This window comes from Cynocephalus volans, chromosome 9 (assembly GCF_027409185.1).
Source record: "Cynocephalus volans isolate mCynVol1 chromosome 9, mCynVol1.pri, whole genome shotgun sequence".
NCBI classification, from domain to species: domain Eukaryota; kingdom Metazoa; phylum Chordata; class Mammalia; order Dermoptera; family Cynocephalidae; genus Cynocephalus; species Cynocephalus volans.
The window spans coordinates 93,248,368-93,274,429 of NC_084468.1; the positions used below are offsets into that span (position 1 = coordinate 93,248,368).

The window sequence follows — 26,062 nt, forward strand, 5'->3', positions numbered from 1 at the left end:
AACAAAAATTTACCAATCCCTTAAAATAAAAGATGAATACACTTTTTGCCTGATACTCTCAGAGGTACACAATGTATTTTTTGTTGGTTTGTTTGCTTTTTTCATTTGCTTTATAGGTCAAGGAGTGTGTTTGAGATTTTCCAGACAGAGCAGCACTTCTCCAGTCTTTAAAACTCTTTTTGAAATAAGAAAATTGCCTCCATATTACTACCAAATATGGAGCAGACCCGTCTTTGTACTGATGGAAATAGTTACCCAGCAAGATCACACCCGCCTAGCAAGCAATGTGAAAGAACCCAAAAGAGCGCTCACTCAGCGTTGAGGAGACCCTGACCTGTGCTCCCCTAGGCCAAGTCCCTGCCCTGGCTCCAGAGAGTATTTCCTTCCCTGAAGAGACAGGCTGAGTGTCTTCTAGTTAGAACATTTTATAAAGAGCTGGTGCTTGTAGCTTCTATTTCCAGCCACACCATCAGATTGTGGAGTGACCTTCCGTAAGTCAGCTTCTCTGTGTTGTTGTGGAGATGGTTAACTATGTGCAGGGAAGAGGTAGGATGTGTGTTTAATGTTTGCTCTGAGTATCTTGCCTGAAAGGTGTCCTATGCTCTTTGAGAGAGGAAGGTTAGGGCGTGATGTCATTGCTTCCAACATATGTTTAGATGTCAAAAAAAGAAGGGAGATAACTAAAGCAATACTATTTTCTTGGAGGGTGTTGTCAGGGACTGAAAGAAGGGTGCACAGATAAGTAGGTGGTAGGTTGTTTTTCTACCATAAAGCAAAACTTTTGCATCATGTTCTGGCAAGTGGAGTTTTACAGACTATTTCCAGCAAGGTGTGATGTGCTCTAGAAATGTTTGGTGAAAGAACATGGGGAAGTGATTGGGGACCTGCAAATATGGACTTGATTTGAACCCTTGGATGAAAATCCTTTTTTTCTGGGTTGTTTTCATGATTTGTAACATTACAGTGATGACATTTGCATTCTCTAGCCCAGGATTAGCTGGAGGGGAAAGAAAGGCTCAGTTCAATTGCTTTAGCGAACATATAAACTATGACATCCTAGAAAGATAATTATAATTAAAGGATAGTAAACCCTAAGTCCATTTGCCTCTCAACATGAATAACAGAATAATCCACAATTGTGACATTTGCCTGAATATAAGGGGGAAATTTTTCTTTGTCATCGTCTGCATCCTGGTTTGGGGTTGAAAGAAGTCATAATTTTTGGATGGTGATGTCAGGTCCATTCCCACAACAGAGATTAGACAATACCGCAAATACAGATTTATGGTTTCATGGGAGAAATCTCCTGTTTTCAAACATTTATCTTTAGCAATGGGCTACTGGCAAGGAGGGAAAGCCACCAGTTGCACATGAAAGATATGGTATTTTGTTGTCAGTGATGTACATACACAGACACAGATACTGGTTGCTTCTGCTGTAACCACTCCCGTTTAAGACTTCCACTTCTCTGATATTTAACACTACCCATTCTATATTGAACTCACATAAGGTAAATGGCATCATGGCTCATTTGTGTAAGAGAATTATCAAAATGTTCATTGCAGTCAATGATAAAAATATGATAAAATATCTTGTATTTCACCAAGTTAATTTCTATATCAAGGACTAAAGATAGTCCTTGATATATTAAAAAAATATTTTAAAAATCCATATTTAATTGTTGAGGAAACTGAAGCAAAAACATTACTTTCCTTCTCTGTAAAAAGAATTCAACTTAAACACCAAAACTCTTTCTAGATTTAAAATTATGGCATTACAAAGGTTTTTAACTTACTAAGAGTTACAGATTTTCTAATAATATCATGACACTACACTTGGTAATTCAGAATAAATTACTTTAAGAAATCATTGTCCCTATCTCAGCATTTTATGGTGATTTAGTGCTTATTTTTATTGTTTCTTTAAATATTAAATACTGTCTTATCCCAAAAAGGATTTAAAGGGATTTGTAAATATGCGTAGAACACAGTAAGATAACTTAAATATGCAATAAAAGTCAGGCAAAGAGAAAAGAAAGGGTGGAATTAGACTGAGAGTAGCATGGTTGATTATCAGTTTCATAAAATTGACTCCATCTTCCTGAAAGGAGTCTCGTATTTGGACCTTATCTTTCCAAAAGCCGAAAAGAAATGGGAAAGCAGGACCAATTACAAGATTTTAGTTTATCTAAAGCAGTAATCCTCAAAATGTCTTCTGAGTCTACCTAAGAGTTCCTTAGGCCTTCAAGGAGGCTGTAAAGTAGAAACGATTTTCATACTAGGACAAAACCATTGTTGCCTTTTCTTTTTCAATCTCTCATAACAGCACAATGGGGCTTTCCAGAGGCTGCCTGGCCTCAGGTGCTACCGTCATTCTGAGGGCCGATGCAATGTGTGCTTGTGTTTGCTTACATTTTCAAATGTTCTGTTTCAATTCCTAATATGCTAAATATTAATAGATATGGCTCACATAAACAAAAGTACTTTGGGGTTTCCCAAACATTTTTGAGAGTGTGAAAGGGTCCTCAGATATGCTTTTCTAAAGTATAAACAATTTTGTTTTTCACTTCCTAATATTAAAGCCTGAAAAAAATTAAAAATTCCTCTTATAAAAGTTTAGTATTAGTTATTCTGTTTGATCATGGACAAAATAAATAAGTTTCAGTTTACTTATAATGCATTATAATCATCAGGACAGTAGTAGATCTTATTGGTCTCTAATTTTGAGGCTATTGGTTAAAGCCCCTTTAGGAAACTGGTGAAAGCTATGAATACTCTTACCTCAACATAACAAGACAAATGAAATCTTGCAAAGAATTTCATGATGTTTTTGAGCACCCTGGAGTCTGTTTGTTGATGCCATAGAGTTTCAAGAACTTCTGCACAAGGACAAAGAAAGAAACACAGATATCCTGGTTTCCTGTGACTGACTTATTTAAATTGCTTTAAAACACAGTTTTAAGTTTTGCAATGATGAATATGTTAATTACCTTGAAAAGATCATCACACACTGTATACATCTATTGAAATATGACTTTGTACCCCATAAACATGTACAGTCAATATGTTCCAATAATTTTTTTCTTTTTTAAGTTTAAAACACTGGGTAAATTTGCGCAGTGAGATAGAGACATGCTTGGTAAACAGTGGTTCCTTTTCTCTTCTCTCTCCTGGCATACCTGTTTCTCCGCACAGCATAAGTTAAGGTGAATTATTTATAGTTACACTGTAACTCATTATACACCAGAAAGGAACTATTGTTTCTGGTCATGTTGACATATGGAAGGTTTTGCAGGCTCATCTTTTCTTCCTGAAATACTGAGAATAGTAATCTCAATTGCATAGTATAAATCCATTTCCTTGGAATACTCTAATAACTTCAAAATAGAAATGCAAGTCTCATACATTTTAAAAACATGGCTCCATTTAGCTGGGTAGGCTGGTGTAGGAATGTGGAGACTCTCGTGAGGACTGTTGAGTTCCAACTAGAGCTTCTGAATTCACTAAGATATGTTCGTTGAGTGTCCCCCATAGCATAGACCTGGGCACCTGGGCACCTGGGCACTGTAGGGGCTATATGAGTATGGTACAATAGTTTACTGAGACTCACTAATTTATAAGATATAATTAATAAATAAAAATAAGCTATCTGTGTGTGTGTGTGTGTATATATGGGAGATAGTTTAATGACATAAAGTTTAAAAAGAAGGTCACTAAATTTAGAAATCTGGGTGGTTACTAGCATTTACTGGCAGTATAGCTTGAACAAGTATTTTAATGTCGTCTATAGAATTGGCATTAAGACAGTACCTGATGCGTAGAATTATTCTAAGAATTAAATTCAGTAGTGTACATAAAATACAGAGAAAAGTGTTTTACATAACAAGTGCTCAGTAAATGTTATTACAGCAAATTTCTGTGGAGTGTGACACAGTGAAAAATGCAATATAAATTTAGAGAAGAAAAGGATCACCAGGGGTCAAAGGGGTTTAAGGGGGAGTCTGTGGAGAAGTAAGTCTTCAGCTGTGGGGTTACTAAGTGGAGTGGGGAGTTATAAAGTTCTTGCACCATAAATTTACAATCTAATGGAGAAAAGAGATTCAGCCTCAATCTGTATAAGCACAAGTGTCAGAAACGTGGAAAGAATGCTCTAGGTCTCTAGAGATATACATAGAAGTGCTAAAACACAGGCGACTGAAAAGGATAAAGAGTGGGTGTGAGTTATTAAAGCGATTGCAGTTGAGCTAAGTATATTGCACTACTTATGGGACCAGATTGTTCCATTCATCCCTCCCAAATTAAATTTCACTTTGCTCATAGGAACCTTTTGTGGGTAATGGTTCCAAAGTGAGGATTTTGCTTTTATTTTTTTTTATTTCTGAGGAAAACACACATTATGCACATAGAAAATGCATGCATATACATATCGACATCCACAAAATCAAGCACAAAAATTCTATGTTTATGTGCCTTTTAAAACATTTATGCCTTTTGTCTCTTCATTGAAAGAACTGAAATAACAAAGGATTATGGAAGGAATTTTGGAAAAAGCTCACAAGTACATGTTAATGGGAACAGATATTTCTACAGAAAAACTTCAAGGATATTCTAAAGTAATGGCTTTGCAATTCTTTCCTGATTTTTTTTAGTGGTCATGATGATATATCCTGTTTTTATTAGTGTACTTTTCCTGATTAAGAACTCCCATTACTCTAATTAAAATAACACCATCTGGTTTTCATGATGCACAATAACTCTTAAAACTCGTAATCCCAAGGCTGAACCAACATTCGCAATCTGGACCATACAGAGGTCATGAAGCATTTTCTCACTTGCTGCTTCAATTTTATGGACTCATTGGTGGAAGAAGCTGGAAGGTAGTGGTGTTGGAGTTAAATAAAAAAGAGAGGTAGAGAAACCAGAAGAAAGAAAGAGCAAGTCACTGGAATTGTATGCATCCATGCTAGATTCTCCTCTCAAAGGGAGACTTTCGGGTTCTACGGGGAAGACCTTTTGAAAAAGTAGCACTTGATGGACCTCCATGAAGTGAAGAAGCAAGCCGTGTGGAGTTCAGGTGGGGCTGTGTGTGTGGGAACTATACCAGGCAAAAGGACTGAAGGAGGGATAAGTAGGAGGGGAACAAGCTTGGTGAGTTCAAGGGACAGAAAGAAAATAAGTGTGGCTGGAATGCAACAAGAGAAGGGGAGAGAGATAGGAGATGAGGTCAAAAATAGGCCAGATCATGCTGGATTTAGAGGTCATATGGAGGGTAATAGGAATATTTGTAGTCAGGGAGTGGTGGGAAATGAAAAGAGCAAGAGAACTCATGCTCACGCTTAGCACTCATCAATTATTGACAGGCAAAAACGCCCGCCCAGCATTGCCCCGTTGTTCAGAGTGTTTTGTTTTGATTTGATTTTCAGGCCAATCTAGAAGTTCATATATGTATGTAATAAATTTTCAGTTTTCTAAATGTTGGCAAATAATACAAATTTTCCTAGGATCAGTATATAAGCCAGCACTCTGTAGACAAAATTAAACATGTTTGGAAGCCAGATGAAGCTCTAGGCTTGGTAATTCACCAGCCTTATGATGTTACATCTTGACTTTCATAGACTGTGAAGGAGAGCAGAGAGAAAGAAAAGCAGATTAATATTTACAGGTCAGATACCAGTCAGGGTCCCAGCAGGAAACAGATGGCAGACAAACACAGGGTTATTGAGAAGAGATTGATGGAGAGACTGTTTATAATGGTATCAGCAGGGCCAAGTTACCACTACTGGGTCTGAAGGAGTCATTTCTGAAACCTGCAGAGGGGTTAGAAAAAGGCTGCTCCTTCCAATCTGTGGCCTGTGATGGAAGAATACAGCCACTGCAAAACCATTCCCTGCAGGACACAAGCCAAGAAGAGATACTGTGAGCCCTGTATTCCCATTTTTAGTCCTTCCTTAGGGATCTCCCTTTGGCCAAGTCTAACACAGAGCTAGAGACTTAGGGAGCCTGCTGGAGCAGTTTATATCAGTCAATCTTCTAGGACACAGGAGGACAAGGAGAGATGATCCAGCACAGTCAGGTACCTTTTTTTTTCAGATGTATTATTTGTATTGCAAATATAAGTGATTTCAAATATATTGCAACTTTTAATAATTATATAAATCCAATAAGCAACAAAGATCTTTCCAGCTTAGGCCATTTTATGGAAACCAGTTACAAACTAAAACTTGTAGGCTTTTTTTTTTTTTTAACTTGCTTATTTGCTGGTAAACTATGTCATTACACAAAGTCTTTTCTTACCTGACTCTGATTGCTCAAGTATTGTTTTTATTTAAGAAAAGAAACACAGCTTAAAAGAAAGAAATGCATCTCATATTCTGGTGAAAATTACTCATCAAAGCCCAGAGTTTCTAAGAAAAATATGAATCAGCCTCACTTTCCTCTTTAAAAAGGAGCTAAAGGTAATGAGTGGATGAATGGGTGACATCGGCGAAGCACTGTGTATAATCAAAGGAATCACCATCTCTCCAGAAGCTGGTACATTCTCTAGGTTACACTATGCAAAGAAACAAGAAATAGTAATATTTTTAAAGAACACGTGAGAGAACTTGAACCACAAATAAAGCACAGGTGTGAAATCAAAGCATATTGGTCATAGTTTGGGCAAATCCCCATCTCTACTTCCCCTGCCCCCAACCCAGTGACCATGGCCATTTGCATTTCAATCTCCTTGACAGGACGATTGGACATTTAAAAAAATGTATGCAGTCAAAGGATGGTGTATACATTTTCATCATACTTAGTAATTCTGTGTATTACGTAAACGAAGATAGTGTTTTGGTAAGGGGCACAGGACAGAGTACTAGTTCAGTGGAATCTTAAATGACTTCTAAAAAAAACAATATTTTCAAAGAAATGGTGATTCATTTTGTACTACGAACTATGTTCTCACAGCAGAATGTGAGGTGGGGTGGGATGGAGATTCAACTGTTCTTTCAGGGTGTTAATCACACAAAGGCTAATTCCAGCCACATACTCCCCAAATCTTGTTTTGAAAAATCCCATTCCCGCTTTCCGTTCTTTTCATGAAACTTTGAACTTTTAAATTACTTTTAATTGTCCATATATCAAATAATATACTGTTTATTTGCATGCCTTATTACTTGCAGAGTGTTACATACCCCTAAGCTGTTCTCGTTGATGGTAGGGAGGAATGTCTGTTGGGGGAAAGAGGGATACATTGATTATTAGCCCTAATTCCATCACTTCTATGATTTTGGAGGAAGTTAGGAAACTGCTTTAGGAAGTAATCAGCAAAGCTTGCAGTGAAGAAATGGTTACCAAAGAGTAGTTTCAGCTCTTATACTCATGAGCTCAGTGACAGGAGGCAAGTCATGGTTTCAAATCCCAGCTCCACCCCTCTTAGCTCTAGAGTGGTTGCTGTGAAGAATGACGTGAGATGATGTACAGATACCACTAATTCATCACCTTGTCCATAGTAAACATTCAAAAAAGAGAAGAGTTACAAGCTTACAAGCTCACTGTATGGAATAAAGCATAGTAATGCACTTAATGGCATCCTGAGGCAAAAAAGTGCTGTATAAATGTGAGATTATTATCATTGCTGTTATGTCTGTATCCTATATAAGAGCCTTTATGAACAATCCTTCTTGCCAACGGATGATGAGATAAGAGATAAATTCTCAGTAAGATGACCTGAAGAATCAGAGAAGAATGTTGGACTGGTAAAATACTGTTTGAATAGTCCCTAAATCATTGGTTCTTGGGAAACCCCTACCCCTAACAGCCAGTTTCACCCAGTCTATCCTTCTAAATGCTCCTTTTGTCTTATTTCAAGGTTACTAAAGCATGTATTTCCAAAAAAAAAAAAAAAAAAAAGTCCACATATCCTCTGCTCCCTGAGCATTTTCTTCAGTCAATTCTGCCTGCCCCTCTCTTCCAGATGGTCAATCTCTTTAGCCTGTCATACTCTTAACACTGAGTAGGTTTCTCTTGGAGCTGATTTCCCCCATTACATAACAGATATCCATTTACTTCTGTAACCTTAAAACAGTGTTTTGGGAAACTTCATACTCATTAAAGAAGAAAATCCTAGCTGCTTTCAAGTTGCATTACCTCTTTCATTTTAAGGAATGTTTCACACAATATCCCTACATTTCTCCACAGCTTATATTGACTTTTAACAGTCCCAAACAGAAGCCCATCAGGTATTGGGCAATTTATTCCCCATGGAGAATTTAAGGTCCCTTGAAATATGTAAAAAGGAGTTTTGCTGTGTATTCTTCTCAGGCCTTATAAAAGGCAGCATCGCTACATTAGGATCTCGGAAACTTATAAGACATGGATGTGCGTTAAATAGCTTGAACATTACTGTGAGATTCCCATAGTCCTTGCTCAGTCTTGGTGTTATCTAAATTAGCTTTAAGTATGGCATACAATTAGGCACAGAATCAATGGCTATTGGAACAGACAAGAACACAGCTGGAAGGGATGATAGGTAAGGTAGGAAAAAAAAATTGAAGACAAAATGATCTCAATTTCAAGGTCTGTCTGAAAAGCTTAAGTAGGACTTAGAATATTTCACACACGCTAGCTGATCTGATGTTCTCCATCTGTTACTAGTCCCTGGAGGCCAATTGGCCATTAAACGCAAAACGATGACTGGTGTAGCAGGTGCAGTGAAGTGGGAAGGTATGGAGCTAATAAAACAAGTCCATGGCATCTATTAGAAATGTTGACCCTCAGGACATTTTAAAAGGTTGTGCTCTGTGATATTCATGACGTACATGTGAGAGGTATGATGGCCAGTGTATTTCTCATGAAAGTACTTCAATTACTTTTCTCTTGTTATTTTTTAGAATCCCCAGGTCCTACACTATACAGTCACTTAATACTCAAAGAGAACTATGACTTGCTTTGACAAATTGTCCTTTAAAGCAATTTATTGGCCCAGTGTCAATGGGAGTGTTGCGTGAGCTCCACCCTTTGCTAAAATAATTCTCAAAACCTGGCACTGTGAGTCAGCTATTCTCTTCCTGTATGTTTTCCTTGACGCCCTCTAACATCTGTATCAAATTGAAGCTTCTTATTAGCACCTGTTAAGATTTCCAGCATTCCACTAGATACATCTCTGTCTTTTACTCTTGCTTGAACTTCTGCTCAGTCTCTGGTCCCTGTTTGTTCTCTTTTCTACATCTTCCTGCCACTCCCTCATCCTTCCATTTGTCTGCAACCACTTCCCTTGGTGAATCCAACAAGCTCTCTCTTTTTAATGATGCGTTTTCTCCTTCACAGAATTTTTTCTTAAGATTTCAGTATGGCTGGTGAGTGACTTACAAAGAGCAAGTTTCTAAAGAATTGTCAGTAATCTACTGAGGGCAATTCTTTCTTTATATGTTGGCTATAAGGGCACTGTATAGGAAGGATATATTTTTAACTTTTTTTTTCCTTAACAATAATTTATTTTCTTGTGTTCCTGATCTACATGCTAGACTACAGAGACTCCCTTTTTACTCTCACAACCTTCATGCAATTCAACAGCAAATCTAGTTGGCTTTCTCTCCAAAACACGCTAAATCCAACAGCTTCTAATGACTTCCACCTTATCTCACTAACCCAAGCTGCCAGCAGTTCCTGCCTGGATACCCTACAGTCTATTCACATACAGCAGCCTCGGTGGTCTTTGGAAAATGTAAGTTAGTTTCAGCTTCTCCCTTCTTCAAAAATTCTTACCAGCTCCATATCTCTCTCAAAATAAAACCAATGATGGTCGATAAGGTTCTACACAAGTTAGCCCAGCTCTGTCTCTGGCGTCGTCTCCTGTCTCCCTCTCCTCACCCACCCACACCCCACACCAACCAATTTCTTCCCACTGTCTGGGGTTTGCCCTTCCTCTTCATCTGTCTGTGTCAGTTTCTCTAGACCTCCCCATTGCCAACCCCTCTCCTTACTTGGGTTTCTACTCATATTTTGCTTTCTCTAAGAGAATGACTAGAGAATCTAAAAAAAACACACTCATCATCTCCTTTTGTCCCTTTACCGTGCTTCATTTCTCTTCCTAGTGCTCATTTCTATGTCAATAGTATTGACATATTTGTTACTTAGTTATTTTCTGCCTCCTTGCAAAACATTGCCGAGGCCACATCACTGGACATAGCCTATTCTCAACGAAGCACTGATGGTGCTTTGAATATGCTAGGTGCATAAGAAAGAAGCTCTAATGAGGCTAGTACCTTGGCAAATTTCTAAACTTGACTGGTTTTATATCCCGGCAGCCATGCCTCAAGTACCACTCACTCTCTAAAAGGAGGCAGAATTCACAAGTAGATTCTCCTTCCACCCTACCATACACTAAAATATAGTGCCATATCTAACTTCCTGGTGGGACTTTTTCCCCAAATAAGTTTAAACTCATAAGTCATAGGTTCCAGACACCTGCTTTTGATTGGCTGGCATTTTTAGCAAAGCAAAAGAAAAAAAATAATAAATTTCTCCATCTATATTCCTTCACTGAGATTCCACACATCTCTGCTGTGGATTTTGGCAACACTAAGTCCTAATGTGTTAACAGCATTTTGCTGAAGATATCTGCTCTAAGAAGTATAAATTGGCCTGTTTTCTAAATGTGGTAGCAGCTTTTTAGCTTTATCTCATGTGTCCTAATAATCCATTGACCTTTACCACAAGTGAGCTATATCAGAAATTGTTATCCAGCTAGTAAGCCCTCTGAGGTCCTGTTGGACCTGCACTCATCCCAGGGAGAGATTGTCCAGGCCATAGCTGTTCTCCCAGGCATTAAGAATCAGCTCACCCAGGCATCAAGAACCTCTCTGGCTAAGAAAGAGCAGACTATGGGATAAGGGAGGAAAACTTTAACCACTAACTTGAAGATTTTGAACTTTGATATCTTTGGGCTCATTCTTAAAAGAGAGTTAACGACTGGCTTGAACTCCTTTGGACTTCAATTTATTTTGATTTTAACATGCAGAAGAATTTAATTTTTGTGCATTAGTTTCTCCCTAGGAAATTTTCAATGGAAGAAGAGTTATATTTAAATGTGGGGTATCTGGGTATTGTTGGAATTTTATTACGGAAATTCATTTATACATTTTATTATCAGATACTCAATGTGTCATTTAATCTCACTGCAGAATCTTTGATAGACTGTGTCAGATAATATGACAAACGTAATTTAGGATGGTAAAAAGATAATATGACAAATATAATTTAGGATGGGGAGAGATTTTCCTGTCCTGGGTATAGAGTGGTCTTGGAGTTTATTAATGTACTATTTTTCATTCGTTTTGTAAACTCCTGGGTACAAAATCTAAATTTCCCACCACTGGTCCCAAGAACATACACAAAGATAGAGTGATTGGCATTAGGGAGATGACCTCATTGGGACTGCCCTAGTAGATACCTTATCAGATTTTGGTTAAAACCCATATCTTCACCTAGACAAATGATTTAAAAATATAAAGATCTGGGGAATAATATGGTGGGAGAAGAGTTGTTAATTGTGGAGTGGAATGATAATCTTTATCTCACTCCATTCTTCACTCACTCCTCTCATGTGATATGAACAGTCCAGTTTTTGAGAATTTTAAATAAGATTTTTAAATGAGAAGCACATAGCTCAGTCCCTTGCTCACCCCATCTTTTTTGGTGCTGTCAGAATAAAGCATGCCATTCTGTTCTGCCCATCCACATTGTAAATTTTACAGGACAGCCCCCATAAGGTAGAACTGATGTAGTCTCATGTTGCCTATGAATGGGTGCAGAATCTATTTCTGTTGTTGAATGTTAGGATGTCTTCTTGCCCATGGATATATGCCACATTCTCCAATGTTAGCTTTATCAGCAATAGGGTAATCTGTCATCTGCCTTTTTTTTCTTTAACCTTCTCATCTGGCCTGAATTTGAGTAAAGAAAGAAGTGCAATTGAATGTTTCCCCTTAAAATCCTAAGGCTACAAAAGGGTATTTTGTTTCTTGGCTAAAAAGGGAAGTCAGGACAATTTTTCATTTCTCAGAGCATCTCACTGAGTACAATGGAAAAGAAAAATATCACCCAAATGATCATTATAGTCTAAAAAAACACTTTAATTAGGAAATATAAATGTTCTCAATTTGAGGGAATGAATAACTGCTTAAAAAATATCCTTAAGTGACTGATTAAAATGTTGTGGAAATCATTTCAGTAGTGCTTGAGGTATCTTCAACTCCGAAGCTCTAGCTATTATACAGTTTTAGCTTCATTAAGCTACCATACATGTACTTAATCCATTCCACAACATCATAGAATGTTTTCCTCATTTCCAGCCTGTTAACATCTCTAATACAACATGGGCTCTTACAACCAGCCCTGGTCTTGTAATTGGTGAGTACTGTTTAATCACACACTCCTGACATCTCTGGTTCAGGAAGCAAAGACCCACTTTATAGGAATACATTTGAGTTCTCTCTGGGACAGGTAACGCAGTCTACCTCCATAAACAGATAAAGAGATCTTGTAGCTTCTTTGTACCATATGAAAATGAATCAATACCCTCAGCATATTGATATCGACGTTTGGGAAAATTTTAGACTAGAGAGAAGATTATGGGGAATATGCTACCTTTCTTCAATTATGTTTAAGAAGTTTGTGGAAAGCCCTTGGTCCAAAATGTTTCAGAGTTGAAGTAAGAATAAATGAGTGGAAATCACAAGCTGGACTACTTGGCTTAATGAAAAAACTGATTTGCTAACAATTACAGCTGTCTTGCCATGAAATAAACTGCCTTTGGTAACAGTACACTGCTTTGGATCACATCATGGTAATGTCATCCGAAGGAGTCTCACTCAGGCTATAAAATCAGACCAAGTTCAGTTGAACTCTGAGAACCTATGATTCTATGAAAGTTCTTCACATCAGCAAAACACAAGGAAATTTGAATTCAATTTTTGGAAGAGAAAAATTTAATATATTTTATCTTATTATACATTTCCCCTAAATTACAAAGTCAATAGCTACAAATATATTCTGCTACAAAGCTTTCTGTAAGAAATATCTCTATAAGAAAATACATCTCCTCATTAACATTTCCTGTAAATAAATTACTTAAAAATATTAATTTTTGAAAGGGTGAACATAAGGGAAATAATGCAGAAACCAGATTGTAAATGTAATTGCTATATAGGAAATGTTTGGCTGAAATGTTCTATTTTCATGTCACCAAGCTCACAGCAATCTGTTTGTATAAACTCTGGCTTTTGGATAAATTGGCTTGTAATTTTTGTTTTTGTAGACATGTGAGGAAAACATAAATCTTAATCATCCTAGTAAATGCATGTGGGAAGCTGAAATTATTAATAGATATACAGGCTCAAGATTTAATTACTATTGGGAAAACTTGAATTTAAAACTGCAGATGGGGTTTAAGTAAAAGAAAATTAAGGAGTGACTTGCAGTCTATAAAAGTTTAAAGTACCAAATGTAAGATAACCCTTTTTTTCTTTTATGCTCTAGACGTAATTTTTAGAACAGAGTTAAGTAAAAAAGTAAAGTGGTTTAAAAGAATCTAGAACCTGTGGATTTTAAGATAAGTGATATGTAGATTTTACAAGGTATTCCATTTATATTTTTTCACCTCAGTGGCTGCAGAAATGGAAACTATATCTTTGGCAATAAAACAGCTGTTGCAGAGAGAAGTTCGTGCAGAAAAATCAGATGATGCCATAGGCCAGTTAGAAGCTTATGGAGGCCAGTGGAACCTCACTGCACTACCTACCTTAAGAGTCCATTTCATGAGACCTCTTCATATTAATATCATTTTAGGACCTCAAAAACATAAAATAAATATTTTGAGGATAGTAAGAGTAAGTGATCTCACACTGAACTCCTCTACATGGTACATACGATAGCAAATCCCATGCAGAACTTCATTTAGGTTGTGCAGCGTCTGGTTTCAAAGACGAAAAGCAGCCCGTCCTTCAGACATACGATCTACGTCGTGGTAAAATCTGGACAATTGACCAAGTTTTCCCCATTTCATTGCTGTGCTTCAGTGCAGTACAGAGGTAGCTCAAGTCTCTGTCTTCAGCTTTACCTTACTCTACTGCAAATTATGTAAAGAATAAATGTCTTTACCAGTCTAATTCTATGAAAACCTACGACATGTCAAAGCTTTTTAAAAATAACGATCTTTCCATTTGCTTTGTTTCCCATATATTTTAGACATCCGTAAGTTTTTTGCAATCAGTGAAAATTTTGCTCTGTGCATGTGCTATGCTAGTCACAATTAATGGGTATGGTTTGGAAAATAAAATGTATTCAGGGTAGAAATCACATATGATTAAGAGAGATGCAAAGTTATTCCTTTAAAATGTGAACTGTTTTTATCTTATACCGGTTCTTATTAAGTATAGCTGAAATTGAATTTTTGAAAAATGTAAACAAGCAGTTTGAGAAAAAATGTTTTGTTTTGTTTTCTAAGGGCCCTACTAAAAGACCTTCCGTTATTTTGAAACTATTTGGAAAATATTGACGGCCTGTTTTCTTGTCCAACAAGGCCTTTAACTGAGCAGTGGAAGCAGTGTTCCAAATTAAAAGGTGTTTCTATGTTGCAAATTACCTGTGTTCCATATTTTTGTTTCCTATTTAACGTCTCTTTTCCTGTTTTAGAGCCTATTTTGCCAAAGTGTACTGGGAGTGTTTTAATAAACTATAATTTTGAGTAGAAATATGGCTTTTCCATCATTCTGAAGGAAACCTCTCCACCAGCACAACCTAAATTCTTAGAAAGTCACTTTGTATCCGTCGGTTATTTCCACTGTGTGCTTTTTTTTTAATAATAGCATTTTCACAAATGTGTACACTATTTACATAAACAAGTTGCATAATGGAAACACACTGGTTGTGCTGTTTTACCCTTTCTAATCCATTCAATTCTCTTTTTCTTTCTCTCCTTCTATGATCTATATTCTTACCACATATCTTATTTTAGCCATTCTTTTGCATTCCAAACTTTATTCTCCACCATGCTATAAAGCATTAAATACACAAATTCACAGTCTGCTAGTGATGATCTTCCTCAGTGGTGATCAGATTTTCTGACACACATGGAGTCTGGCTTTGGAGGAGTAGGTGGCATCTTTCCAAACTTTGCAGGACAGGCCCTTTGCACAGTCACACCGCTGGAAAATTTCCAGCCCATGAGACCCCTTCTTGCGTTGTTTGGTGCAGACTTCCCCCTGATGGAGCACTGGTTTGCAGATTTTGGTCCAGAAATGACGAGCACAGCAAAACCCTTCAATGCAGTCTGATGATCGGAGACAAGGGTCTCCTTCATGCCCTACAGAGATGATTAGCAACAGATATCACCATGACACTTTAGAAAAAATTCTACTTTGCAATCAGAAGCACATAAAATATTTTTACTTATACTATCTTCCATGATATCACCATGTATAATGAAAAGTCTGGAAAAGTCTTGGATTCATACCAACTGGTTCTCTCACTAATCATGTAAATCCATTATTGTCTATTTCCATTATTTGCCATCTGAATATAAAGTTTAATGAATAGCCAAGATGTGATTCATCTTCTCTTTACTTTGTCATGGTCTGCTTTTAGATATTTTCCTGATTATTATTTTTTTTTTCCTGGTGACTGGGTAAAAAAGTAAAAAGATTGCTTTCAAATTAATTAATTTGATATCTTTTTGAAAGGTATAAACAAACCTCTGAGTCAAGGAGAAGGCTGACATTCTCAGGGACTCTTAAGACCATGTGTCAGTTAAGAGTTGAGCCCCAAACATACAAACTCTGACTATTCAAAACAGAAGATATTTAATGCAGAGAGTCGGTCACACAGGTAGTGGCAGAGCTCAGAATTACAGGAGTGGGTGAGGCAACACTGAGATTAGCAGCCGCAGGAAATCACTGACACATTTAGGCTCTTAAAAGAATAGAACTCCTAGAATACGCTTGGGAAAAGCCTCCTTTAAAAATAGAGGTGTTTCATGCTTTCAAAATTTTACTATTTGTGATTACGTTTTTCAAATATTTTGAGACAAGAAAAAGAATTGTACAGTGATAAATAAAACCCCTATAAACCAATTATTTTTTAGGTTGGTTTATGAATAGTATATTGTCAATTGTATAGCGAAGTAAAATTCTGAATCTTAGGTGAGAAAATGACTTGAGAGCTTAGTTATTTAATCATATGGCAGGAAATATTTTCCCATTTCTATCTCAGAATAATTTATCCTTTGATATGTAAGTTACAAGAATGTTTGTATAGAAGATTTCTTTTAAATTCTATGTAAAAAGGGCTATTTAGGAAATGGCATGATTGGTCAGGGTATTGCCATTTCTCATAATATATATTTTCTAACAATTTAAGAATTCTAAAATATCTCTAGCATCATTAAAATAAAGAATTAATATATTTAGTTACAATCTTGCCATTAAAGTACCTTCCTTGTAATTTTTTTCCCGAAACCAGTGGAATTAATTATTCATATATATATATATATATATATATATTTTTTTTTTTTTTTTTACTTATTTATAAAACAAGAAAAAAATAGAGAACCACAGATAGCCCTACCTTTTATATGTGACATCTTGGCGTGTGGTCTTCCTAGATTCTGCCATCCCAAGTCATGGTTTGAGTAATGACCATGGTTTTGATCTCTGTGCCGAGTGCCATCCAGAGCTGGGATGTGAGGTGTTAAGATGCTCTCAGTGACCGGGATGCAGATGCCTGGAGATGGCCGTATAAGCAGTTAGACTAATTCCACTGTACAAAGTGTGGTACTTCTGCAAGTGCTTTCCTGATGTGAGGTATGAAGTCATTTATCTGTCTGTCTGTCTGTGCATCTGTCTATCTACCTACCTATTCATTCATTCATTTACTTATTTATTGAGACTGAGTATAGCATACTTTGCCCTGGAGTCAGGTTTCCTTGATTTGAATCTTTTCTCTCTCAAAACCAAGTGTCTTTGGGCAAAAATAGAAATAAAAACAATCAATTTAACTGAATTACTATGAATATATGTGAAGTGCTTAGAATAGTGACATAGAAAAGAATTAATGTTAGCTATTAGTATTTTTAAATAATCTGACCAGACATCCATCCTGAGGATCCAGTTTCCTTTGTTAGTTAATAATACAATGCTAGTCTACACTGCAAATTTCTCTAATGGTGTGAGATCTTCCTTTCACCACCTGTCCAAGGTACTCACAGTAGGTCTATGCTCCCAGATCAGGAAAAGGCATGGGAATATAACCCTGATTATGCTGTTTTGCATTATTAAGTATATGTTTCTGATTACCTTCTGCAAATATTTAATGTTTGTACTATGTGTTGCCTGTGATTATTTCATCATTAATGCTGAATTGTCTGCCTATAAATTCATTGAGATTGTTGAAGCCAGGCTGGGAGATAGAATCCTCTGTCTCTATTTGGAGGAACCAGCCACTCCATCACCATATGAGTGTGCCATGGGACACCTTAAATATAAGAACCAAGGCAGGAAACTGGTATGAAACTAGAAGAGGGAATCATAACTGCATTACTACATCTCAGCAGGTTCCTGTCTTTGGTTTTTTTGCATGTATTTGCCTATGTGTTTACTGAAATAGAACACCTAGCTACTTAAATGCAGTACTTCAACATGGAAATATCCTAGATCAGCACAGATCATAAAATACAGAAGGTGGTCAGAGCCCGGGAAAACTAAGAGGTGGGAGGTCATTCAGGTAAATCTTCCACTACATAAATCATAACTTGATCCCTCCAAAACCTGAGAGGCTTATATTTTGAGAGTCTGAGTAAGGAGAAGTTGACCTAATTTGTGAGACAGACTTCCTCCATGACAAGAAAGAGGCCATGAACACTTGGCGAGTTCTTTTACCATTATTGCAGCGGGTGCCAGGGCAACACATGCCATCCCTATGGCAGCGCCTCTTCTTCCTTCGACACACCATGCAGGCTGACGATCCTTGGTGGGGACTGTGGCAGTATCTCCCAACTTCACATTCCTTATCACTGCTACAAGGGTAGGCCTGCCATCAAGTGGAACAGCACAAAGAGCAAAGGATCAGAGGCTGCTAACTTAAGAAACATTACTGTAGCAAGTCATGATGGAAAACAACCCTCCCGGAAGGAAATGCACCACCATAATAAAGTTCTGAACATAGGTCCTACATAATGACACCTTCTTAACTGATGGCCTTATAAATACTGAACGTTGGTGGTAACAAAGATAACATTCACACTATTCCTATATTTTCATTTACAACTTTGGAGGTAAGAGTGACTTTTGGGGGCTCAGAAACAGTTGTAATTGTTGTATTGTTGCTAATTTAAGGTGCGAATGAAACAGTCATCCTAGCCACTCTATTTTTCATCTGCTAAAGGAGGATGAAGGGAAGGTTAAATAAAATAACAAACGGCTGTGCTAGGAGCTAAAATGTATCTCCTGCTCAATTATGGAACAAATATTTTAAGAGTGACTCCCCACAATTTCTGCCTGTGAAAAGCAAGGAGGAGAAACACTTCTAGAACAGTATGAGGCAATGAACTGTTTGGCACAAAGACACTGAGGAGCAGTGTCCAAACACAGAGATGAGCAGCAGCCGAGTTCTGGGTGGACAGAGAGACGCTAAACTCCAATTACATCATTGTGTTCTCAGGAAGCAACAAAACAGGCTCCTTTCATACCAAAATAGCCCTACAGGATACTACACCTTTAGTTTATACTGAAAGGACTTCTATTCATACATTTCTCCACAAAGTGGTATATTCAGAAGACTTCTCAAGCGGTGTTATATATTACCTCAAAAAATAGGTATATGTACTCCAGTTATGCACTGCTTGCCTCCTGGAAGTTTCTGGAACATTTAAAATATCCCTGTCTTCAGAAACTGAGAGTTGAGAAACTAAAATGTCTTAGCACACATCAAACTTACTCATATTTTGAGGCAGGGAGACTTATTTGTAAGCCTTTTTTTTTTTTTCCAGAAGTTGATTTTTTTCTAATTTTATAGTAATGTGGGGTTTTTTTAATTGAAAATTCAAAATATGAAGAGAAGCTATGTACTTGTTTTTAAGCAAGCATAAATATGAATATAAAACTGTGAGATAAAATTTTTGTGACTCTCAAATAATTTGTGTGATTTGGGTGTTTTACTTATGAAACGAGGTTGGATGGCCGAGCTCTGCTTCACTGCTTAATCCTTTTCCCTTCTCTCTGTCTGTCTCTCTTTCTCTCTTTCTCTGTCTTTGTTCTTTCAACACCTTTTCTCCCCCACCCATCTCATGCATATGTGTGTACACATTCAGCACCATGTGTTTTCCATTTAGATCCGATCATCTTCAGTTAGAAAGAGGAAATAATATAAGTCTATGTGTGAGTTTGAGGGAAAAATGTATATTTTATATATATATATATTTATAAAAATATAAAAATATATATTTTAGTGTTATTACAATTTCTTGTTTACCCTTAAAAGAATTACACAGAAAAACCACTAACTTCAAATTGGAAATGATTTGGAAGGATCGCATAGTGGCAATGTTTGATGCATACATTGTAATTGGAACCAAATAAAACTGTAACATGAATGTGCATGCTATTGTCCCATTCTGCAACTCCATTATTAGGCTTAAGAGGATCTGAATGAGGTTGAATTCAGAGTACTAGGCCATTTTTCAAGAATCCAAGACTGATGAAAACAAAACAAATGTCACTTCCCGCCTTACCACACTCTTTCCTCCAAGCATTTTACCCACTTTGTATTTAAACCCATTAATTTTAATTGAAATACAATTCACATGTTTCTGATTCACTTACATTTATTTCATCAAATTGTTTTGCAAGAAACATTTGATGTCTTACAAGTTTCTTTCCTTCCTCTAAAATAGGACATGTTTTTTCAACGGAAATAAACATGTGCAGCCTAAAACATCGTGTGCTGTTTACAGCTCAAACAACAAATCTTCAGGGGACTCTGGATATAGAATAAAACTTTGTCCCATCCCTAAAAAATAACCTATATGGTAGGAAGCAAATTGTTTGCTAAAAGTAGCTATTCATTTATTCAGAAAGTTGTAGAAGGTTCATCATCATTTTCACACTCCCAGTTGATGGGAAATGGAAAATATTGAAATGGCAAGTGTTTGAAAAAGATGATATTAGGAAAAGTGATATGCACAGAAGACCTTTGCTTGAATGAGATCACAACAAAATTCTCATAATTCAATTTTTTATAAGAGGGAAGCTCACTTTGTCTAAGATAAAATATATTAGAGGATATGTAGATGTATTATGCTCCAATATTTCTCTTAATTAGCTTAAAGTAGATAAGACGCAGGCAGAGAAAGTATGTACAGGAAAATTTTTTTAAAACGTGAAAGGTTATGGATATTGTAAATTTGTATTTGGAATGGAATCTCAGAACATAAATACTAGGAGGAATTCTTTGGAAATTAAAAAAATAAATTTTAATAATTGAAATAAAAGGTTATATTACAAAGCTTCTAGTATGCTCATTAAACTCCAGGCCCCTATAAACAGTCTTCATATATGCAAAAAATCAAGACGGGATAAAATAAAATGATTAAAGCGAGTTTTAAGAAAAACAAGTGATATTTGAGAGGCTGTCTTAACTTCTGAAATCAATGTCCCCCAACACATATTCACTCAGCCACAAAGTTTCCCTTGTCATAAACATTAACAAGAAAACACAGAACGTGAGAAAATATGGATGTAAACTATTAAAAAACAATTCTCATGTTTTAATTGCAATGCATTATTTTTCAATAAAGAGTTTTAAACAATGCATTTTCAACTCAAGTACGTGGGCTCTGCAGCTTGCCATCGGGATTTTTTCTTATTAGTTCCTTAAAGTGTCTGGAAATGGTAGCACATTAGGAGAGAGAGAGAAACATGTTTAATAATAGTTGTGGGAGACACAGAGAGAGGCACATGTTTAATGATAGTTATGGGAGACCCTGAAGAAATGATAAATGTGGCAATGAATGGATTGTTGGAGGGAGTTATATACATTAATCAAAGTGCCATTCAGAAACTTTCACATAGAAAATCTTTACTTTCTATTTACTTTGGTTTCCAAGGGCTGTCATCTAGTCCCATTTGATGATGATTTTGTGACAAACAAAAAGTGAGTTTGAGTACCTTACTCTAAGTTTCCATTTAACAAAATTAATATATTTACCTAGTACTTATTTTTAGAGGCAAATAAAAAGGCAATTTTTTTTACTTGCTACGGAAATTATTAATAGCAGATTTTATGGACTCTATTTAGAAGAACAGACAAGATAATTTTTCTTTTCTTTTTGTCTGAGGAAGATGATAGTCTGTGTGGAAGACTGGATGGACATCAAGTGAAAGTATTAGGGAGAGACCTTAGTACACTTGTCCCATACTGAAAAGTTCTACAATTGAATCAGAAATTCGGCTTTGTGAGCATCCAGGGGTGCTCAACTTCATGCACAATTATTTATTAGTCAGCCTTGGTCACAATTAGTAGATGAATTACTTTGGGACACCTAATAATAGCAGACGATTGGCCATAAATTAAGAATGCATGAGAACTGTCCATGATCAGGCCAGAAAAACAAAGATGTTTTGTTCAACCCCTTTTCTAGGCTAAAAATAGAGTGGTTTCCACAAATAGCAGTGCTAGTTATTATTACAACCATGACATGAACTAAAAACAGAATAAACACACTGGACACAGCATGAAAAAAAAAGTGTATCAGAAATTAGTATTTCTTTTCAGTATAAAGGATTTTTTAAAAGTCCATTTTCTCTGTGATAATGTGTAATCTTTATTTAAAATTTTAGCAATGATGTAAAGAGAGGTTAAGTAACTTCTGGAAATAAGTAATGTGTGTTCAGTGGCAGAGAAATTAGGGATTTTGATCCCTGCCCTGGTTTTCAGGCCTCACTGGAAGGTGTAATGACTAAGAGCATTTAATAGTGAGGGCTTAATGCACACATAGATAAGGTGATTGAGTGGTGACCTATGCGCTGAATTTAGAGATTAGAAAAATAAACTTAGCCATATCTCTTTCTAGAAGCCTCTGAATACCAACAGCATGTCCTGCAGCTATTGGAAAGGCAGAATATTGGTGGAAAACACTGACAAAGCTGTAAACATTTTCTCATTCCATTTCATGACAACAGATTCACGTCTATTTAAACTCAGTGTAAATCAGAGTTAGAAGCAAAAGCCCATTATGCAAATAATAATAATTAAATAACATTCTAATGAATATAGTAAAACGAAACATAGTTACTCCATTGTAGTTGAACTGATTGAACCTTTTTTCCCCACTAGTTATTCTCAAAACTGCAATGAGTAAAAGGCCTATTAATTTAAGACTTATATTTAGGGCTGAATTCTTATTTTTCAATAACTGCCCATCCCTTAGAACATGCAAATGCAACAATGAAGTAATCAGATCCCTAAAGTAATTAAATGAGAAAAAGTATTTTAGGTATCTCAGCAGCACTACCATTAAATAGACCTTAGACCATAACTAAAATCTTAGTTTAACTCCCAGGTTTTCAAAATAGTGATATTGTTCGTGTTTAATGATGAGGGGGAAAAAAAGAAGAGAGAAACATCACAAAGCATTTGTGTGGGATGGCCACCCATCCAGATTCTTGCAAGATCGTCCCAGTTTTTTTGTTGTTGTTTTAATCGGGACAATTCTTTGTCCCCGCAAGCACTGTTTGTAACAATCTCGGAAGTTTTCTGGAGCCAGAAAAATGTCATCAACTAGGCAGGCAGAAGAAAGCCTTCGGGGGATGACCCAGCTGTGGGAATAAAAAACGTCTGAGGCGAGTAGATGGAGGAAGGTCACAGCAAAGGGTCGGGGATAGGAATATAGCTGAGGTCTCTGAGAGCCCAGCAGAAGGTTAGCAATTACATTTGGGAAACCAGATCACACTGGCTTGCCCTAAGTCCCTAGAGGAAAGATTCATTTACCTCACATGACATCTCACATGATAGGTCTATATTTTCATGAACACACAAGATACACTGCGTTTAAGGTGGTCATTTCAAAATCAGACACTAAAATTGGAACTGCAGAAGGTTTAGGGACCTGTAACTCAAGCTGGCTATGTGCTGTTAGTTGTATACTGCCTGCCAAAGGCTGTGCAATCTCATCTTTTCCTTTGTCTACAATTAGCTCTTGGGGATAGCAGTGTACTAAACACATCTTTGAGGATTCATGAACATAAGGCCAGGAGGATTCAGCTATATTAAATTTGAGGGGAAAAGTTCAGATATTTCATCATGTTCTGGATGTGTAGCCATAGGTTCATTAAGGTGGCTGCTGGGGTATTCACTGAGTATTCAGTAAATGTTTATTTATCCTTCAGTTGTGGAACACCAATTGTGATCCCAACACTAACAACTAGCTCAGTGATCTACAAATGTTTTACCTAATAATTTTGAAAAAAACATACATACATACATCCTCTCACACATTTGACATCTGAAATGTTTCTGCATGCATTTGTTTTATTAACATGACATATAATTTATATAATGTTAATCATTTTATAAGATGAAGTTCACAGCAATTTGTCATAATTCAGTAAAATGCCTTTTAACTACCCTGTTGATCAAAGCATTCTGATCTTCAAATTAATCATACCATATTTATCCATAGGTATTTTCCCTTGAAAAAATTAGATAGTCTAGAGAACATTTAGTTAAATTTTAAAATTAACAAGTAATCACCATTATTCTGGATATTCTGCATCCAGAACTTCCAACTGGGGCTGTTTCATTTTTAAAGAATTAAGGGTAAGACAAAGAAAGAAAGAATCTTTATGAGTTTAATATGCCCTGATCGAATCTTTAAGAACATCTTTGTTAAAACCAAAAATTGAAATTTTACTTTAGTACTTCATTCAAAAAGGTTTTTGTACCTCTGGCTAATGCAGTATATTAAGATTCAGAATGCATGAGAGTTTTGCCTCCCCTCACCCCCCATAAAATGGCAAAATAATTATTGTAAAAAGAAAATAAAAGATAAAAAGAAAAAAGAACCATGGAAGTTGAAGATCTGGAAATTGATTCTATTAAAACAACTCGTGCTGTGCACCCCATGGAAAATCTTTGAGTGTCTTTTACACATATTCATGTTAAGCCCAATTTAGGTAGAAAATTGGTTTTTGATACAAAAGTTCAGAGCTAAGAGAATATCTACTAAAACTGCCTGGGACTGTAAATTAGAAATGATGAATTACTTCCAGTGGTCTATTAACTTTCCCATTTTATTCAGAAAGCCTCACTTAAGTCCCAAGAAACAATAGTTCTGTGAAATAATAGTTCTATGAAATAAAAGCAAGGTCCTCTCTAACTATGGTTATTCTACCTTGTTCTCTGTATGGCATTAAGCAGAAAGGAGATTCTAGGGAATTCTCTACTTCGAACATAGATCACATTCTCAACTATAACACGTACATTACTGTTACTGATCATGGGGTAAATGCAGAGAGCTAACCTTGTCCGTATGGTCTCAGCACCTAGAGAAATCTAAACTATGTGGTTTTCTTTGCTCTTGGTTATTTTTGCTTTTGACCCATTCCTCCCTCATTTAAAATATATAAAACAAAGCAGTTCTATTCCAAGCTCAAAAAGCAGCACCTCAGATTTTGCAGCAGTAGTTGGAGCACTTTATAATCCATATATAATTTAAAGTCTTTTATATCCGTGGTTGGTTGAGTGTAATTGTCCTAACCAAAACAGAAGAAGAAACTGCACACTTTTAAGGTCTCTGACAAATCTGGGATTGATTATCTATAATACAAAATTTTTATTGTAGCCTTACAAATTTGCCTGACCCCATGATCTTCAGAAAGGTGACATGGTAGGACTAACTTTGGAGTTACACTGCAATTGAATTATACCCCTAAAATTAATTTGTTTTGTAACATTAGCCAAGTTACTGAGTCTCAGTTTCCTCCTTGATAAAATGAATATAATTCCTAACTTTAGTAGTGTTTCCTTAACTAATCAAAAAAATTCCGTGGATTTCTTTAAAAACCACTTAGACACAGACACCTCTAATACAGATTCTACTTCTCTAAGATTAGATGGGGTCCAGGAGTCTGTATTTTTAATAAATACTGTCTCAGTAATCGTATGATAAGGTAACACGGAAATAATGCTTCCTAAAATTGTTGCAAAGGTTAATGATGCTTCCTGTGTATATATCATACAGGCAATACCTGGTCTATACAAGATATGGACTCAATATTGTCTCCAGGTAGACATGGGTCTAAGTGGGGGATTGGTTTCCTGATAACAACATGAGTTTATGTAAGAGACTCACTGACAATAACAACTGTTTCCAGGAAGATTCATCTTCCCTCCTGGTACTTAGCCACTGTACTTAGGGGTGGGCTTGAGAATTTCTAAAGCTATGTGAAAAAGTAAAATAACACATAACAAACACACCAGTGTGCTTCGAGAGAAACACAGTGTGGACTCAGAGCTGTCAACACGCCCATTACGGCTGGATTGTTTCATATCCTCATGTGGTATACACCTGTGTCTTGTTGGGGGTGCATAACTTTGCATTTTTCTTATATCCTGTATCCTGTAGGTCTTTACAAAGCAAATACTTGTCCTCCCCATATCAAGCATGAGAAATAGACAAAGTGCATTTTTATTAGATTTTATTCTTTGTATAGCATCAACTTTTCCTTTTCCAATGAAAATTACATTTAAAGTTTACAAATTGATATCTAGGTTGATATGAAAACTTAACATCCTTTCAAATTGCTGTTTAGAAAAGACATTTTTATGATTATAGAATGGGTTAAGGTTATCAAGTATTTCTGTGCCTCAGATGTAAACATGTGGGACTTTTAATGTTATATGAGTTTGAGTAATTTTTCACACAAATGTGTGTGTGTATATGTGTTTGTGTAAAGTTATCTTAGGGAATATTCCCAAGAAATGTGTAACAGAGTTTACCCATTGGAAGGTGGGCAGGATTATTGAGAACA

The 26,062-nt window shown here is 36.3% G+C and overlaps 1 protein-coding gene across 1 annotated transcript in view; it reads right to left on the reverse strand.

Annotated features, from left to right (window-relative positions):
• Window positions 1–12,995: 12,995 nt before the first annotated feature.
• Window positions 12,996–26,062, reverse strand: part of DKK2 (dickkopf WNT signaling pathway inhibitor 2) — a 94,144-nt gene continuing 81,077 nt past the window's right edge. Inside the window, exons 2-4 of the mRNA XM_063108368.1 lie at window positions 17,915–18,065; window positions 16,605–16,760; window positions 12,996–15,345 (exon numbers count right to left, since the gene is read on the reverse strand). Of these exons, the coding sequence (XP_062964438.1) occupies window positions 15,095–15,345; window positions 16,605–16,760; window positions 17,915–18,065 (558 nt within the window). The 3' untranslated portion in view covers window positions 12,996–15,094. The remainder of the gene's footprint in view (window positions 15,346–16,604; window positions 16,761–17,914; window positions 18,066–26,062) is intronic.